The 20,753-nt window shown below is 37.0% G+C and overlaps 1 protein-coding gene across 1 annotated transcript in view; it reads left to right on the top strand.

Annotated features, from left to right (window-relative positions):
- LOC106868453 (WD repeat and FYVE domain-containing protein 2) overlaps positions 1-20,753 on the top strand; it is an 89,962-nt gene that overhangs the window by 50,573 nt on the left and 18,636 nt on the right. Inside the window, exons 3-5 of the mRNA XM_014913727.2 lie at positions 6,590-6,663; positions 17,381-17,435; positions 18,602-18,752. Of these exons, the coding sequence (XP_014769213.1) occupies positions 6,590-6,663; positions 17,381-17,435; positions 18,602-18,752 (280 nt within the window). The remainder of the gene's footprint in view (positions 1-6,589; positions 6,664-17,380; positions 17,436-18,601; positions 18,753-20,753) is intronic.

Below are 20,753 nucleotides of genomic sequence, written 5' to 3' on the forward strand. Positions count from 1 at the left end.
AATCAAAATTTCTGATAATACTGCCTGGCTGAGATTTCTGAAAGTTATCTAGTTTCCAAGTTGAATGTCTTTTAAAACAAACCAATCTGTTGACTCTTGTTGACACAAAATTTTGTTGAGTACATCATTATTAGTCCTCCCTATAAAAACTGATATCCAAGTTATACTGGTCACATTACCTGACTTGTTGATATTTGTGTGCACCTGACAACATACCAGATGTTAAATGCTTAGTTCTGTTCTTTGCCTGACCTAGTACTGCAGAATCAGCATGTCCTCACATCAGCTATGGTGCACACTGAGCCTTCTGTGCTCATTGGTCTTTTCTGAACAGTGATCTGTGTATCTGCCAAGAGAATATCAGAAAAGTTACTGCAGTGATATCTGGCTTGTAGTAACCAAGCTTTCACAGTTATGTTGCTTTTTGAACCACCAGTATAGGGGCTCTTCCTCTCAATGCGAAGTAGAATTCACAAAGTGCTGTATTGTTCACCCACTGATGTGAAGGTATGTGAGCTGGGATCATCATGAAACGTGTTAGTTTTATCCTACTGGTGCATCTACATATGTGAGGCTCCAAGTTGTCAGGGTTTCAACATAGTCATATGTCATTCAATGCTGATGCTTCAGCTGACCGACAGTAATGCCAGCAACATCGTTTGGTTATAGCTGTTCCATCCAATACAATAGGAATCATGAGGTCAGAGTAATGGTTTGCATATTCACTTGATAAAAGAGCATGGTGCCAGGCTACCTCCAATTGATAATGGCTGAATGCTTCCAAGAAGAAACCATAGCTGGATCTAAGTTAGTTTCCAAAAGTGTCTCAACCTCAAGGTGCTGATAGAATTGCCATTCTGGTACTGCCTTGCCTCCCTTATTTGGAGAGATCAAGATAAAAATGATCACTTGCATACAATTTGATGTGCCATTCTGAGTAACATGCTTAATGGAGCAGCTACCACACTGTGATCTATTGAGTCTCTTCTTGCAAACAACATGGTCTGTCTTCTGAAGTGCATGGTCTCTGTCTTATTTCCTATATTTTACCCTTTCTCTGGCACTCAATTGACTTTCCACTAAAGCCGTTAAATTTTTTGAGAGCATACATAGGTGATCTCAGACCTCTCAACCCAAGTATCCTTAAGCTCCCTCCCATTTATGACATTGACTGTACTCCCAGACATCCTCAACAAAAGAAGCAGAAGCTAAATTCTACCATCTAGCTGCATTCCATTGAGATGTCTGCAATGGTGTTTGTAGAATTGGTCAGTAGAATTTGCTCTTTTTACAAGCAGTGAAATAATAGATGCTTCAATCTGAACAGGCAAAAACAAGAGCAAGCCATGATGGGCTCAGGCAGTACTATATGATGGACACGATGCAGATGTTTGTCTGCTCTGCCCAACCTTCAGGGATAGCTTTCTCTTGGCTCACTCTTGGGTGATATTGATCTCCTTACTCCTAATGTCACCCAAGATATTTGAATGGAACCAACTTAACCTGACAGTTAACCCATTACCTCTAATGATAATATACTCATTATACAGTCATAAAAAGTTGTTACTTTGTCCTTGTGTTACTGATAAACCATTTAAAAGAAAAACAAATCAATAGTTAGGCTTTCTATAATAAGCTGGAAACTAGTGTACATGTAAATCAACTTTTATAGCCGAGTTGCGAATTATATTTTTGCTAAAGCAATTAGGACTACTGCCTTAAAAAGGATACAAAGATGTAGTGGGAGATATACAGGAATCCCTCGTAAGTTGTTCCTGAAAATCTGGCTGTAATGTGAACTTCTGAAATGTGGAATTTTTCTATTGATTTTCATATTATCAAGTTAGATTATGTTCCTATGTACTTTTTCAAAGACACCCCCTCCAAAAAAGAAGCAACAAATAACAAGCAATCCTATCATCTTTATACATGAAAATAATTTTGAAACATACATGGTACAATATAGACATAAAAACACAAAAATATTTCAAGAGGAATACATTAGGGAATTAATAAAAGTCAGTATATTGTAAGATTACATTCTTACCACAAAAGATGTTGACTACTGTGTGAGGGGTGGTGGTGGTGGTGGAATGAGCATTACTAGGAAGATGCGGGACAATATTTACTTTCTTATAGTTCATTAGGCAGCAAGCTGGTAGAATCATTAGCACACCGGATAAAATGCTTGTCTTTGTGTTCTTAGTTCAAATTCTACCGAGGCTGACTTTGCCTTTCATGGTTGATAAAAAGAGTACCAGTTGAGCATGGTGGGGTCGATATAATTGACTTATCACTCCTCTGAACTTGCTGGCCTTCTGCCAAAATTTGAGATAAATATTTACTGTCTTATAATTCATTATCACCAACATCATCTTGAAGGGTGAAAAACTTATCCAAAGTTGTTTATTGTTTATGATGCATCATCTCTTTGTACAGGAACTGAGCTCATTGTAAACTCCTCTTGTAATTTTTATAATGTTCATGATTAGAATCATTATTAGCAAAAACCTGCAGACCTCCCTCTATTAGTGTCAACCTTTTAACAATAATTTTTGTAGCAAAGTTGAAGGTTTCAGCTACATTATCCTCAACATCCATTATGCTGAATTTCTTCCAGAAATCTCCAACTGTAGGTTTATCCTCCTACTCAATTGCTTTCATAAGTTGTTTTGCAAGTTTCTCTCGTGCAACATGTCTTGAAGTTAGCTATCACACTGGAGCAAAGTTGTATTCTTTGGGATATATTCTGCTCTCACATTATCAGAAGGGTCATCTAAGTTTGATGGGTGGCTTGGTGCACTGTCTAAAAGAAGTAATGCTCTGTTTGAAATATTGTGTCTGGCACTGTACCTTTCTATTGCACTTTACACTTTTGTGTAAACCACTCTTTGAAAAGGCTCTCAGTCATCCATGCCTTCTTATTTGAACACAAAATCAGAAGTTAAACTTTGTGTAACCTTTGAAAGCCTTAGAATTTTCGAAGTGATGCACATGTAGGGGCTTTAATTTCATATCACCTGTGGCATTTCCTCCTGAAAGAAGTGACAGATGATTTCTGGCTGCTTTAAATGCTAGTACTGATTGTTGTTATCAAGAAATAAAGGTTTTAGTGGGCATGCACTTCTAGAAAAGTGCAGTTTCATCAACATTATATACTTGCTCTGGTATGCAACCCCCGGCAGCAATCATTTTCTTCAACTGTTTAGGATAATTAGTAGCAGTCCTCCGTATCAGTGACTAAAGTTTCACCAGTCATTTTTATGTTGTGCAAATTCACGCACTTCTTAAATCTTTCAAACAAGACTTTACTTGTCAAAAAGGGTTCCTTCATTTGAAGTTTCACTTTCCTTTTTCTACAAATCGTCATATAAACTTTTGGCTCATTTTTGAATTACCATCATAATTATTGGCACATTACATCAATTCTGATCCTTGACCCATACACTCAAAAATCATTCCATTTTAAGCATTATATTAGATCTATGGGAAAATATGGTCTGGACAGCCAGCAGATTAGCTTCTTGAGCACTTGACATAATTTTTTCTGTTGTCACATACTGTTCCTGATGCAAGATTTCATGTTCTGGCAATGTAACTTAGTTTCACTTCTGCATAAAGTCTTTTTAAATCATCAAGTTTAATATCCTGTGTAACCACTTTATGGTTCCTTTACACATTACTGCCTTCAGGGTTGTCTGATAGACCATCTTAAATTGAAGGTAAATTCAACAGAAGCAACAAATATGTAGTAAAAGACATTGACCCAGGAAAAATCTGATTTGTAGGAGCAGAAAATTGTCCTATTTCTATCGATGCAATAATGAAAATGAGATGAAAAGGTGAATGACTGAGGAAGAGAAAGTACTACATGATGATAGTTAGCTTACAGTTCACCAGATTTTATAGATAATTCACCCCTTGCATTTCTGACTTAAGACACACAGTCATGCATACATGTGTTAGCATACATGCTGATATCTGTTGCCAGTTGGATTCAAAAGTTGATGGGTTGATAGTGGTGATAATGTGGGTTGCATTGGTTTAGATGTTAGTGACAGTGGGCAGGTGTTGTTGGTGTTATATTGTTCTTGCTAACTATATTGCTGTGGCTGTTTAAACCAACTTTTAAATGTGCTAGGATATCACTTTATATGTTTTTATTTGAAATGGATTTTCTTGTCTTCATACCATATATTACTGTTGCTGTTGGTCTTTGTGCTCATGATGATGATAGAAACACACACACACAATCACATTAAGTACATCATATATACATATGTGTGTGTAATGTGATGATAGTTTTTCAAATCGTTAACTATATCTACTTTGATCTTAACTAAAATGTAAGTGGTCATTGAGCTAAGAAGAAAGTGTAGTTTTAAATTGTTAATAATTTAAAAACCATGCAATACAAGTTTCCGTAAGAGCAAAATTACAGACCATATCCCAAAATTAATGGTCATACCTTACAATTTCCATGAAATCACACAACCTGAGGTGGCTGTAACATAGGGAATGCTTACTCTCTGCCTGCAAACAAATTTTTAAAAACAAAAACTTAGATTATCATAACTTGAACTACCTTTGGCTGTGGGTTTTCTCAGTCAGAGCCAACCTGGGGTTAAACAACAATTGGGACTACATGTTTTTATCAAAGAAGCTATGTGATAAATATATATACCCCTGATGTAAGTCTATCAAAGCCAGATCAACTAACTGCATATTAAGACTTGGCTTTAGTACAAACCTATTAATATATCAAGGATAAAATTTACATCTGCCATACTTCAACTGATTAACATCAGAAGGTAGACTAAGTTAATTGACTTTTTTCCACTGTTTACTTAAAATTAATAGATTATTTATCTGAACCCATGACTACTAAAGTGAATGTAACATTTGGCAGAGGTGTTTTCATATTCCTTTGAAAAGCTTTCTGCCTTCAGGCTCTACTTACCACTAATCATTTGGAAACTTTTGATCGATTATTGTCGCAATGTCATTTGCAGTTTATTGTCAGAACTTTGTGTTGCACATGAGGTTTAGAGCTCTCTCACAGCACTTGTTTAGACCTCTTGAGCACAAGATTGTGCTATATAGAGGAGCTTGCCATGATAATATGTACTTCATAGAGCAGCTTTCTATCAGAATACATGTTGTATAGATGAGCTTTCTGTCATTATATATGCTGTATAGTCATCATGCATGCTATACAGATCTGCTCTCTATCACAACACCTGTTGTATGAAAGAGCTTTGTATCACAATTCATGCTGGACAGAGGAGCTCTCTGTAGATGTGTGCTTTATAGAGGAGCTCCCTGTCACAATATCATTTTATGTGTGGAGAATTAAGGAGCAGTAACTGGTAGTATTATTTAATTTGTGTGTGTGTGTGTATGCATGCAAGTAGCAGTCATTAGATCATTACTGCATCTGGGAGACATAACTGGACCTTGTAGAGCACCTGAATTCAGAGAATTTGAAAAACAAAAGCCCCTCCAATGCAAACAGTGATAGTGGCCTGACAAAAATTTACAATAAAAAATATTGGTAACCACTGCAGTCCATAATGGAACAGCTTAGCTGGAAGGTAAGATAAATAGTGAAATGCTTTACTGATGTCCAGGACAACAATTGTATGTGTATTCTTCAAGTAGTCACAATGAGGATGTGTTTGTTCATTCCACAACAGGAATCTCTCTCCCCAATTAGTTTTAATGGACTCTCAATTCCTTGTCTGTGCCAATAACATCAATGCAGTTGAGTGGTTCTTTTCTTTTATTAGAGTGTAAAAGTAAACAAAATACAGCACTTAGTATGGTTTGGTGTTGAGCACACTAGTAATGGCTATCAAAGCCTACCAATAATAGGAATAGGTGGAATATGTCCATAAATCTTCTCTTTGACATGTGCTCATGTCAAAGCATTTTGGGTCCTCACTAGAAGCTTAGTGTTTGTACCCTCAAGACAATCCTAAAGCTTTTTCATAATCCATGGCTCCATAGAGAAGACTACAAAGCAGTGTGAATACATGACTGCCTTTGAAGATGAAAGCCACTTGCTCATTTGTTCATTGATGGCACACAACACAATTCAGAGTCCATGACTTCAACTACCTTGAGTCCAATGTTGCTGACGAGATGGATTTCCCCACACAAGAAACAAGACTGTAACACCTGTAACCAGCTTCAAAATATGTGGCAACTAAGTGTTCCAGAATTAGTAAGGCTAGTGTTAGTGTGGGCGTGTGTATGTGTTTATATGTGCTCTTGTGTGTGTGTGTGTATATCTTTTACTAATATATTTTGACAAAAGATGTAAACATTGGACTGATAACTCTGTGCTTTCAAACAAAAATACTTTGTAGTATTTATTGTGCCAGCATTACAAAGATACTCCTTTGTCACTCTTGCCATTGTAAAGACACTGAAGCTGTACTTGGCTCATAGAAGACTTGTCAGTTACAATGCTATTATTCATAAAATGAGCAATTATTTTGATTTTAATAGCTCTTCTTTGTCTCTTGCCCTCAGTATTACTACTATTATGTTTCACTTCAGATATTTCTGCTTTGTTACATTTCAGCTGCTGCAACTGCTATGGATTATAATGGTGAAACCAGACGGCTATTCGTTGGTCTAGATAATGGTACAATATCGGTGAGTATTTTTGTTGTTAGTTTTGATTTTAAACTATGCAAGCCCTGTTATTCAGGCATTCTTTTGCTGGCAAGGGGTGTAATAAATCTGTGATATTCTAAGAAATAGTTCTTCATATGTCTGTATGCAGTGGAGTCATAGGAGTGCTGTATAGACACATGCTACATTTTGGATGCTTTTTACCAGTTGGAACCCATCTCTCTCCAGGTCTGAATGTTTTGAGAGAGAAAGAAAGAGAGAGAGAGTAGGGTGAGAAAGAGGAAGAAAGTAGAATCAGCTTCTGTACTTGGCTGCTACTTTATTTATCAACTTCAAAATGATGAAAAGTGGGATTTGAACTCGGAATGTAAAGTGTTAGAACAAATACTACAAAGTATTGTTTCCAAGGTTTTAACAACTGTGCAAGTCATCCACCTTGTATGTTTGTCCAAACTAGAGCAATACATAAGCATGTGATGCCCAACAAGAAACAACCATAATAATATCTATTATTATTACTATTATTATTAAGGTGGTGAGCTGGCAGAATTGTTAGCATGCTTGACGAAATGCTTAGCAGTATTTCATCTATTTTTACGTTCTGAGTTCAAATTCTGCCGATGTCGACTTTGCCTTTCATTCTTTAGGGGTCGATAAAATAAGTATCAGTTGATTACTGGGGTTGATGTAATCGACTCATCTCTACTTCCTCCAAGCTACCCTTGTAAAAATTTGAAATATTATTATTAAGAAGTTGACAAGCTGGCAGAATCGTTAGCATGCTGAATAAAATGCTTACGCTGAACAAAGTACTGGGGTCAATGTAATCGACTAGTCCCCTCCCCCCAAATTTCAGGCCTTGTGCCTTTAGTAGAAAATATTATTATTATTATTATTATTATTAAGAAGGCAGCGAGCTGGCAGAATTATTAGCATGCTAGGCAAAATGCTTAATGCAATTTTGTCTGTCCTTATGTTCTGAGTTCAAATTCTACCACGGTTGACTTTACCTTTCATTCTTTCTGGGTTGATAAAATAAGTACCAATTACACCCTGGGGGTCAATATGATCAAATTATCTCCTCCCTAAAAAATTTTATGCCATGTGCCTATAGTAGAAAGGATTATTATTGTATTAAAACCCACAGCTTATATTGCTGGGTATGATGAAAAGTGTCAGCTGTCCACAGCCAGCAGACTAAGGTGACACTTGTTTACTGGTCATGCTTCAAGAACCCTGCGAAGAATTCTTGCAGTTCCAAGCAATACTGATTGTTGTGGGTGTTCTACCTTCACACTTGCACCAATCTTTTTCAGCCATATTCGTAGTTGAGTGCTGATACTTCCAAGTGCACCAGTTACAATTGGTATCATGTCTACTCTCTTCATTAACCACAACCTTCGTATTTTCCACTTTAAATCATCATAGTTGTTTATTTCTTCTTTCTTTCCCACTTTAAATCGTCATAGTTGTTTATTTTTTCTTCTTTCACATTGATCCTGTTGGCACCGGGATATGCTATGTCGATTATCATACATGTTCTTTCTTTTTTATTCACCACAACAATGTCTGGTTTCCTATGTCTGGTTATGTTATCGCATAGGATTTTGCAATTCTCATTTTCGGTGACTCCTTCTGGGGTTTGCTGATACCACATGTTTGCTCTTTGTAGGCCGTGATTTCCACAGAGTTCCCAATGGATCATTCTTGCCACATTGTCATGGAGTCTTTTGTATTTGCATTGTGCCAATTTCAGGCATTCACTAACAATTTGCCATACCGTTTCACCCCTCTCACCATACATTCTGCATTTGTCGCTATCGGTAGTGTTGTCTATTCTATACTTTGTTATTATTAAGGCAGTGATTTGGCAGACAAAATGCTTAACAGCCTTTCTTCCAACACTTTACATTCTGAGTTCAAATCTTGCCATGGTCGGCTTTGCCTTTCATCCTTTTGGAGTTGATAAAATAAGTACCAGCAGGGTACAAGAGCTGTTGTAATCAACAATCTCTTTCCCCCTAAAATTGCAGGCCTTGTGCCAAAAATTTGAAACAATTATTATTTTGTATCATCATCATCATCATTTAACGTCTGCCTCCCATGCTGGCATGGGTATATTGTTTCTAATCAAGCTTCAATCCAACAGTTTTGAAGGGAGAAGATTAGTCAATGCCATCAATCCTAATATTTGATAAATCATTTATCAACACCGAATAGAGTGAATGCAAAATCGACATCGGCAAGGTTTGAACTTAGAATGTAAAGAGGCCAAACGAATACCATACAACCTTATTTCTGATGCTCTGGCAATTCTGCCAGTCTACCTCCTTTAATATTAATAATAGTAATAGTGGTTTCAAATTTTGGCACAAAGCCAGCAATTTCAGAGGAAGGTGTTAGTTGATGATTACATCAACATCAGTACTCAACTGTTACTTATCTTAACAACCCTAGAAGGATGAAAGGCAAAGTTGACTTAGGAATTTGAATGCATATGTAGAGACAGACAAAATGCAGCTAAGCATTTTGTCCAGTGTTTCAGCAATTCTGCCAGCTCACCATCTTAATAATGACAATAGAGTGCCTAATAATTAACATGGCAGTGCCAGGAGATCAACATATCATGAAAAAAAGAGAAAAGGTTGATGAATATGGGGACCTGAGAATTGAGATTGCTAAGATGTGGTAGCTACAAGAGTTAAACATAAAGGTTCTCCCTATTGTCATTGGAGCACTGGGTTCAATACCACCCAATCTGAAAAAACATTTGAAAACTTTTGCAATACACCTAGATTGTAGGGTATTTCTAAAGTTGGCATTACTTGGAACTGCATGCATATTGCGTAAAGTACTGTCTGTCTGAGGTCCTTGTGACTTGACAAACAGTACAAAACCCCGCGGTAGACACAATATCTTCAATCAACAACCTCACAATATTGCATCTTGTGCGATGTCTATAATAATAATGATGATAATAATAATAATGGTTGATACATGACAAACAATTCTGAGGGGTGAAAGTTAACCAACACTATTGAGCCCAATACTTGACTGGTACTTGATTTTTTTTTAGTTCTTTTCTTTTTTACACTCTCGGAGTGGTTGGCGTTAGGAAGGGCATCCAGCTGTAGAAACTCTGCCAAATCAGATTGGAGCCTGGTGTTGCCTCTTGGTCCACCAGTCCTCAGTCAAATTGTCCAACCCATGCTAGCATGGAAAGCGGACGTTAAACGACAATGATGATAAGGAGGAAAAGCAAAGTTGATCCCTACAGGATTTGAACTTTCAGCATAAAGATAAAAAAAAAAAACATTGCAAGGTATTTTGGCTGACTCTAATGATTCTGCCAATCCTCATGCTGCCACTGCCATGAGGATGATGATTTTGGCACAAGGCCAGCAATTTTAAGAGAAGTGGATTTTTATTTCATTGACATTGGTAGAATTTCAACTCAAAATGCAAAGATCTGCAAGAAATACCATAAGATGTGTAGTCTGACACTATACTGCTTCTTCCTATTCAGAATAAAATATAAATCTTTTTATCATAGGAACAAAGCCTGAAAGTTTGTGGGATGGATTGTGTTGGTTAAATCAACTCTAGTGCTTGATTGGCACTTTAGTTTATTAATAAGTTGACCTTAGAGTGATTCGATCTGAGAATGTGAAGATTATTCTGAAGCTCTGATTCCACCAACCTTATCCGTTTTAATAACAATTGATTTTAACATAGAAATGTATGAGGCCTGAAATTTGGGGAAAGTGGTTTGTTGAGTAATCAATCCTAGTACTTTGGTACTTTATTTTATTATTCTGAAGAGATCTTGGTGGTATTTGAACTTGGAGCATCAAGAACTGGGAGTCTGCCAGTCCATTTATTTCATGTTTAAAAAAATGTTTTGCAATGATGGGTGTTGATGTACTTTATAAAGGTAGAGGTTTTAATTTAGAAGTGTGGTGTTCATTGAGACTGTGGGGCACTTAGAAAGATTAGGATATGTTTGAGAATGGAGACACTAACACTTTGCAAAGAATTCATTTCTTGGACTCAACTGAAGTGTTAAAAAATTGCATGTGTGTGTGTGTGTGTGTGTGTGTGTATATATAATAATAATAATAATAATACAATTAAACCTTGGGAGAGGCATTATGCCGGTAATAAACACATGCACTGGTTCAATCCTTTATTAATTTATATAGTTTTTTGTTAAATTATTTCATTGCACTCTTGCAATCTCTTCAGTAACTTGTCTCTCCACTTCCATTTATTTTGAATGTATGATCTGGCATTGTTTTGGCGTTGTTTCGAAACTGTTTGGTATGAGCATGTGAGTGTGTGCAAGCTCGTATGTGATACTCAAAATGTTTGTGGCACCAGAATTTGGTAGGGTAAAAACCAAAAACAAAATCAAGAGATTTGGTGAATTAAATTTGAAGAAAAGCAACAAAAATGTATGCTATAACCTAATACATTTTTGTTGCTTTTCTTCAAATATACTTGCATGTAGATATATCTGTGTATGCATTTACGAGGTGTATTCAAAAAGTACTCTAAATGTAACAGCCAGGAACTGACACAGCCTACCAGCACAAAAATGTTCATGCATGTGCAAGAAGGGTGGCATCACCTCCTACCCAAAGGATTTAGTTTAGAGTGGGAAAAAATAAAAGTTGGATACTTTTTGAACACACCTTGTATGTGTGTCATTGTTCAATTATTCCCTCTGTATTAATGACCACATTTTCACATTTGTGAAAGAAAGCCGCTTGGTCTTTCATTTGTTCTTGAGACTTTGAAAGCATTCTGAGTATATAAATCAACTTGTCAGCTGGTCTCTCTATTTTCTTTTCATGTTTTTGTTTCTGACCTCACAGCAACAAGCACCAAATTTTCCTTGTGAGGAAAATTCCATTTAGATTTTGTTCATTTGTAATGTCACTTTTGTTATATTCTTTTTAATGTTAATTTGATCAAGCAGGCCTATGATCAAAGATGTTCCAGCCATAACTATCCAATGTATTTTTCATCAGTCATAATGTATCTGGGACTACCTTATCCACAATGGCTTTGTTTTTCTTTTTTTAACTATTGGGTATGCAATTTAAGGGAAGTTGGATTGCTATTTCTAGCAGGTTGTCTTGTTGACTCATCAATGTCAGCCATTTGACTGTATTAGGGAAGGCTAGAATTAAAAAAAGAAAAATTGGTAAATTTTGTTTTAGTCATGGCCCTTTTTATGGTCAGTTGTGAAAACTAGTATTATATCATCAAGTCATCATCATCATCGTTTAACGTTCGCTTTCCATGCTAGCATGGGTTGGACGATTTGACTAAGGACTGGTGAAACCAGATGGCTACACCAGGCTCCAATCTGATTTGGCAGAGTTTCTACAGCTGGATGCCCTTCCTAACGCCAACCACTCAGAGAGTGTAGTGGGTGCTTTTACGTGTCACCCGCACGGAGGCCAGTCAGGCGGTACGACAAAATTCTTTTTCCCTGGATAACACAGTAATCCATCATCGGCAACATTCCAAGATAATCTGGTACCTATTATTGACAGGTAGAAAAACTGAGGCAACATACAATAAAATCATTTCTCTGAAACCCAGCATTGTCCATTCGACCAATTTATCTCTTCTGATAGGTCAAGGTTGAAGCACAGCCATATATCATAATTACCACTACTCCAGCAACTTCTCATTAACACCATTATCTGACTAAATTCTATTTAAACTAAAAACCTGAGACTTGAAGCCTGAAACATGGAGTTAATTTATATTCTAGCATGCAGAAGTCTATTGTTTCTCATTTTTGTTTTTTTCTTAAGTTCCTGCTGACAGTCTATATATCACATTCTGCTATATTTTAGGGTTATTTTTTGCTGTAACTAAAGGAGGAAGGGCATTACTCATGACATTTTATTACAGGGCTTCCTTGAATGGAAGGGCACCACTAGTTCAAAAATTGTTGCATTAAGAAACAACATATCAAAAATGTCAAGTAATTCTCGGGTTGGAAATGCAGTCAAAATAATTCCTTTCAGTGAACCCTCTCCAGCCAAGGCTCTGGTGGTGGTGGTGGTGGTGGTGGTGGTGGTGGTGGTATTAAATTTGGTGACAGATTAAGTCTACCACATAAGAATGGGGACTGCTCATCCTTCAAGCTTCTGCACAGTTTCTGTCTACCTAATTTTACTCACAAGTCATTAGTTGACTCAAGGCTATGGTAAAAGACACTGGAACCATGTTGAGGTATCAAACCTAGTATCAAGTGACTGAGAAAAAATTTCTCGATCATATGACCACATAATGTTCAGTGGGGATTAATTTTATAAATAACTAAAATAAATAAATAAATAAAATAAAACAAAATAAAATGCAAGTAGGGCAAATATTTTTATCCTATTATTTTTTTCCCCTATTGATTAATTATTTATAGCATCAGATGTTTTACTCATGTTCATAAACTGATGATTGTTGCCAGTCAAACTGGTTTCTGCATATACTTTGGATGTTGGTTAGAACAATGAAGCAATCAAAAGAGACAAATTATTATTTATTTTTATGCTAGTTATATTATGGTTATTATTTTTCTAATTATTATTATCATGCTCATTACTATTGTCGTGCATTAGCTGCATTTACATCATGAACTGTGTTGAACCTCTATAATAAAATTCAGCTATGTCAATGAAAAACTAATTAGCCTATTGTCTGCCCACTCCTTGAAGAGACACAGGAATGATATAAAAGAATATAATATACACACATACGGTGGTGAGCTGGTAGAATCGTTAGCACGTCAGGCGATATGCTTAACAGTATTTCGTCTGCCGCTACGTTCTGAGTTCAAATTCTGCCGAGGTTAGCTTTGCCTTTCATCCTTTCGGGGTCGATTAAATAAGTACCAGTTACACACTGGGGTTGATGTAATTGACTTAGTTTCTTTGTCTGTCCTAGTTTGTCCCCTTATGGGCAATAAAGAATTAGATATACACGCATACTGTATGTACCATGTAACAGATATAAGGTGGAAGAAATGATCATAAACTTCCATTGCTGCCCATCACCCAAAAATTTTCATCTGTTCCGACATTTATTCACGTGAAGGCACATGGCTTAGTGGTAAGGCTATTCAGCTCACAATCATAAGAACGTAAGTTCAATTCCTGGCAGTGTGGTGTGTCCTTGAGTAAGACACTTTATTTCATGTTGCTCCAGTCCACTCAGATGGTCCACTCAGCTGGCAAAAATGAGTTGTATTTGTATTTCAGAGAGACAGTTTTATCACACTCTGTGTCATACTGAATCTCCCTGAGAACTATGTCAAAGGTGTGCATGTCTGTGGAGTGCTCAGCCACTTACACGTTAAGTTCACGAGCAAGCTATTCCATTAATTGGATCAACTGGAACCCTCGTTGTATCCGACGGAATGTGCCAGTTTATTTATTCATGTAATTTTTGTTTGTTTTTCCACATTGTTTCTTGCAAACCCAGAGATCATCATCATTTAATATCTGCCCTCCATTCTGGCATAAGTTGGATGGTTTGACAGGAGCATGCATCAGACTTCTGTATTTTTTTGACATGGTTTTTTTACAGCTGGATGGCCTTTCTTATGCCAACCACACAGCAGAGTGGACAGATAGATCTGTAAAAAAATTGGGATATTTATATGAATCACTGGAGTAAATATATTTATTGCACACTACTCTTTACTAACTCTAGAAGCTAACAAGCTGTTTGTCTGTTTCAGAGTGCTATGTTGTGGTATGACTTATAAGTATCTGGACTGGAGCATTTCAAATTAACTTGTTTTAACTATAGACCTGTTACAGTACAACCAGCAAAATACAAGTTTCCTATCCATGGGCTTGTCGGTTGTTGTGGCCCCTATCCACTTAGCTGCCTGTTTGCATCCTTCCAGCATACCTCTAAGACCTGGCAACTGACACTTTATAGACTTCTGTTCTATTAAGTAGTTCCATAGGTGCAGGCGTGACTGTGTGGTAAGAAACTTGCTTTCCAGCCATGTGGTTCTGGGTTCAGTCCCACTGTATGACACCTTGGACAAGTGTTTCCTACTATAGCCTCGGACCAACCGAAGCCTTTGTAGACACATACATAAATGTATATATCTATGTGTGTGTGTGTTTTCATCCTTGTAACTTGGCAGTTCAGCAAAAGAGACTGACAGGATAAGTACTAGGCTGACGAAATAAGTCCTGGGGTCAATTTCTTCAACTAAAACCCTTCAAGGCAGTGCTCCAGCATGGCTGCAGTCAAATGACTGAAACAAGTAAAAGAGTAAGAGATGAAATTTTGATTAAATTTTACCTTTGATCTTTTTATATGTGTCCTTCAATAAATGTTGGATAGGCAGAATTGTTTGTTGAACAGAATGCTTTGCGCTCTTTGTTTCTGGCCTTTTAGGTTCTGAGCTTATGTTGCCTGTCAACCTTCTAGGATTGATAAAATAAGTACCAACCAAATACTGGGGGTTGTTTTAAGTAACTAATGCTAGTGTCTCCTAAGCTTCTTCAAGCTGCAAGCAGAATCTTGAATGAGTCTTCATACTGTTTGCACTTTAAGGGCAGATGAGAATGTAAACCCTTGAAATTAAGCCTAAGTGGTGGGTTGGTAGGATTGTTAAAGTATCAAGCAAAATGCCACACAATATTTACTCTGACTCTTTATGTTCTTAGTTTAAGTCCTGCTGAGGTCAACTTTACTTTTCATCCGTCTGTGGTCGATAATGTAACATATTTAATAAATGATTTCTCCATCCAAAATTTGTGGTTTTGTGCCTATGTAAAATATAATTTTCATCATCATCATCATCATCATCATCGTTTAACGTCCGCTTTCCATGCTAGCATGGGTTGGATGATTTGACTGAGGACTGGTGGAACCCGATGGCTACACCAGGCTCCAATCTGATTTGGCAGAGTTTCTACAGCTCTATGCCTTTCCTAATGCCAACCACTCCGAGAATGTAGTGAGTCCTTTTACGTGCCACCGGCACGAAGGCCAGTCAGACGGTACTGGCAACAGCCGCGCTCAAAATGGTGTATTTTATGTGCCACCCGCACAAGGGCCAGTCCAGGGGCACTGGCAACGATCTCGCTCGAAAGTCCTTACACATACCGGGGGCACAAGTGCCAGAAAGGCGACAAATAAATGAATGAAAAAAGCAATGAGATGAGTATTGAACAAAATACTTTTTGGCATTTAGGCATCCCATTACATTTTGAGTTTGATAAGATAAGTACCAGAGAAACAGGGAAATACTAGTTTTGATATAATCAAGTTTCTTTACCCATAAATTTGATGCTTGTGTCTTGTGGTATTTAGATGCATCCTTTCAGTGAGGTCAATAAAATACATTCCAGTCAAGCACTGAGTTCTTTGACTACATCTTGTCTCCAAAATTTGTGGCATTATTAATAACTTCAGAATTTACTACTACTGCTGTTGCAGTAAATTAGTAAAATCATTAGGGTACCAGGCAAAATGCCTTGGAATATTTATTCTAACTTTTCGGCAGTGATCAGACAGAATTGTTAGCACACCAGGCAAATTGATTAGCAGCATTTTGTCTGTCTTTACATTCTGAGTTCAAATTCCACCAAGCTCGACTTTGCCTTTCATCCTTCTGGGGTCAATAAAATAGTGCCTGCTGAACTCTGGGGTCGATGTAATTGCATTACCCCCTCTCCTGGAATTGCTGGTCTTGTGCCAAAATTTGAGGTCAATATTTATTCTGGCCCTTTATGTTCTGGGTTCAAATTCTGCCACAATGTCAAATTTACCCTTTATGCCTCCAAGTCAAAAACATAAAGTACCTGTCAAGTACCTATGTTAATTAACCCTTTAATGTTCAGATTGCTCTGTCAAAAGTAATGCTAATGCATCCACATTGTTATGAATTAATCACATGTTATCTTGATGCTTCAAGGTTTTGTTAAAATGATTGTTTAATTTTAGAATGACATTATTGGATAGGTGTGAGAAGCTGGATCTGGCCAGTTTAAACATAAAACGAGGATTTCTGGGCTAGTTTAAATGCTAAAGGGTTAATCAACCAGCCCTTTGTTCCACCCACCATCTCACCCCAACATCTATCAGCCTTGTACCTTGTCTTAGGAATTATTATTGTAACACACACACACACACACACACACACACACACACACACACACACACACACACACACACACACACACACACACACACACACACACACACGAGGTTAAGCAGTTTACTTCACAACTATGTGATTTCAGCTTTCTCCTTACATGGCACTGAGAGTAGATGTCTATTTCTAGAGGCACCTGCCGTAAGGTGGCTATAGTAATTGTTACCTCAAGGCTTTGTGAGTAAAATTGTCGGTAGGAACTGTACAAAGCTTGTGTGCGTGTACATGTTCCCCTAGTTTTGATAGTGAGTGTTGCATAAGCATGTATGCAGAATAATCAGTCACCATATAGACACTGCTTTTATTTACAACTGCTGTGATATGTCCAGCTCTCATATGAAAGACTGTAGCAAATATTGCCCTGCTAGGAAGCAAGTGAAGGCTGGTAACAGGAAAAGTGTCTGACCATAGAAAAATTACATCAATAACAAGACTTGTCTGACCTATGCTAGGATAGGAAAGTGAATATTAAAATAATGGTGATATATATATATATATATATATATATATATATATAAATGTTTTTTTTTCTTCCAGGAGTTTACAATTTCTGAAGATTATAATCGGATGACGCATGTCAGGGATTATCTTGGTAAGTTTGAAATCAAAGCCTGTTTTTCTTTAGTCGACAGTTAATAGGTATTCCAACTTTTAATAAATGTAATGTAATATTCCTTCATTAGACATAAAACTTCATCAGGTCGCTTTTGCAGTTTTACGTAATAGTAACAGATACAGTTAATCATTATCTATAAAGTGTCTGTGCGATAATTTTCACTTAAAATCTATTTTTGTAAGTTGAAGCAGATGTTGTTAGTGGAGACTTAACTACAATTACCTTTGCTGTATTAAGGAGCCAAGTAACTCTAGATAAGATCTATCGTTATTTAGCCCCAGGTTAATGTTGTTTGAGTAGGTTTATGATCAGAGATGTTCCACCTGTTACTATCCCATCTTTTTCAGCCCTGTATCCAATGTATCTGTGTTCATAGGTCAAAACTGATCTAGTGATAAATAACAAAATCATACCAGCCTACGTAGAACCATATTGGTGGTGATGATGGTTTTTGTGGTTGTTGTTTGTTTGTTCCAAGCCAGCTCTGATCAAGCAACCCTGTGAATATCCATTCCAGAAATGACCATCCTAATTTTTTTTAGAGATATTTAGGACTACGTTATCTAATGTCATTCTCTCATCTCATAAGATGGTGAGTTGTGATTTAAACAAGATTTAGATACTATTTCTATCAATTTAAGTGACCACATTGATTATAATTGATGGTTAAATATAGTGATATGTTATATAATGAGGCAGGCAAAATAAATCTGAGTTTTAGAATACTTAGTGGTGTTTGTTCTGGCTCTCTACACTCTGAGTACAAACCTCACTGATGTCAATCATACCTTTCATCTTTGCAAGGTCTGTAAAGTACCAGTTAAGTACTAGGTTTAAATCTGATTCTCTCTCATACTACAGAATCGGCTTTGAAAATACTGGCACAACCCTCATACTGTCTGAAGTGCTAGAAAGAATAGAAGACCCTACTGACATAGTTTATTCTCTTGATGTTGGAAAAGATACTCCCCCTTTAAAAGTTGGTGGTTTGCATGTAATGATGAATATAATGGAAACAACAATAACCACAGCAATAGCATTGGTAAAGACTGTGTTGCATGTTTGCTTGTTAATTTATTTCAATACTACCGTTTTTTTCTTTTCTTCACGTAACAAACATTTATTTACTTTTCCTTTTGCAGCCCATTTTGGTCGAGTAAATGCTATTATATTTTCATTGAGCTGTGAATGGGTCCTTAGCTGTGGCAGGGACCGCTATTTCCAGTGGCATTGTTCAGAAACTGGTCGACGATTAGGAGGATATCAAGCCACTTCATGGTGCCTCTGCCTTGAGTATCCTTTAACACTTCTGGTTTACAAATAATTTTATGGTGTGTGTGTGTGTGTGTGTGTGTGTGAATGTGTGCATGTATGTTTGCTAGGTATGTGTGTACATGCTTACTCGATGTACATGTGTGTGTATGTATTTGTTTACATACATAGATAAATATACACTTTGATGTCAAATTATATATATAATTTTAGATGTCCTACAAAATTTCAGGTCTTTTAATTACTAATGTTAAACCATTAGAGATGAAGTTTTTCAAGCTCTGTTATCTTTACATTTATCCAGCAATTTCCTCTACATTTTCCATGGCTACATGGGCTACTCTTCAAAGTGCTTACTCTAGTGCTGCCCTTCATTACATGGGACCTCACTCTGTTGATTCACAACTGTTATGTCCTGAAACCACCCATCTTGTATAACAATATATTGCAAAACCATGCCCTGTGGAGGTGCATGGCTTTATGGTTAGGGTACTGGACTCATGCTCGTAAGATTGTGGTTTTGATTCCCGGACCAGACGATGCGTTGTGTTCTTGAACAAAAGATTTCATTTCACATTACTCCAGTCCACTCCACTGACAAAAATGAGTAAAAATGTGATGGTCAGGCATCCTGTCCAGCTGAAGAATTTACATGTCATGGAAACCAGGAAACCGGCCCTTATGAGTCAGTGTGACTTGTGAAGGAAACTTAAAACTTAAAAGCCATGCCTTTCACTAGCTATTTTACTCTTGTCCATAAGCACCATATGCATCCAATGTATTTGCAATTCACCTAATCATCTCCAGAACTATACCATCTGAAATCACTTTGTTTTCTCAAGAAAAATGTTGCATTCCTTTGAAAAATGATGTGCACTTTGTGATATAATCAGTTACACATTTACCTGAATGCAAAAGATTTGAGGGCCAGTTCTTTATCTTAATGGTTGCGGGCATGAGACATGTATTTCAGAAGCTTGCTTTTCAGTCCTGTTACTCTAGGTTTAATTCCATCATGTATACTTTGTCTTCTGCCTTTACTTTGGGTCAACCCAAAGTGAAATTGTGAGTGGAGTTGGACAGATGGACACTAGATAGAAGCCCATCAAACTGTATTTGTTTTTGAGTGCCAGACCTAAAATAATTCTTGGTTTAATACCATAACTTGGCTATTTCATGATAAGCAGAGGGAGGAGATCTTCAGTTTGAGGATAACTTCATTTCCTGCAGCAGTAAATCATAAGTCATGATTCCTTCCATTCTTTACTGCACCACTCTTAGAAGTCTTGTGAAAAAAAGATCATGAATGCTGCTCTCCTTTTCTGACTATGCCAAAAAAAAAAAAAGGCAGGGGTGAGAAGTAGTGCCAACTCTACTCAGGCTGCAAAACATGCATTATCTTCTGCATCACCCGTGATATAAAATACCACCATTTGAGTCTGAGATTCCAGTCTTTCCAAAGAAAAAGCAACTAATTCAAAACTAACCTCTATCCTATTATTTGTACACATATATGAAACAGAGAATCATCCAGAAAGCTACTTGTGATTAAAATTCTGTCCCCCATCTTTTTGCTTTTTCATTATTCACTTCAACAAGATGCTGAGCTGGCAGAATCATTAGCATGTCAGACAAAACGCTTAGTTGTGGCATTTCTTCTGACTCTGTACATTCTGAGTTCAAATACCACTGAGATCAACTTTATCTCTCATCCTTTTGAGGTCATTAAAATTAGTACCAGTGCAGCACTGGGGTGATGTAATCGACTTCACTCCCTCTGGGGGTGATGTAATCAACTTCACCCTTCCCTCAAGATTGCTGGCATTGTACCAAACATTAGTTAGAAAGAATTATTAAATTCAACATATATTAACTGAACTGTTAACCTCTGTGTTATCTCTTAACCAATCCACTTTGGATATGAAACCTAACTGCAAGTCATTGACTCAGCTGATTATTTCTCTCAAGGATTATTAACACAGTGGTTTGCAGCAATCCATGAAACAATTTATTCTCCACCAA

This window comes from Octopus bimaculoides, chromosome 3 (genome assembly GCF_001194135.2).
Source record: "Octopus bimaculoides isolate UCB-OBI-ISO-001 chromosome 3, ASM119413v2, whole genome shotgun sequence".
NCBI classification, from domain to species: domain Eukaryota; kingdom Metazoa; phylum Mollusca; class Cephalopoda; order Octopoda; family Octopodidae; genus Octopus; species Octopus bimaculoides.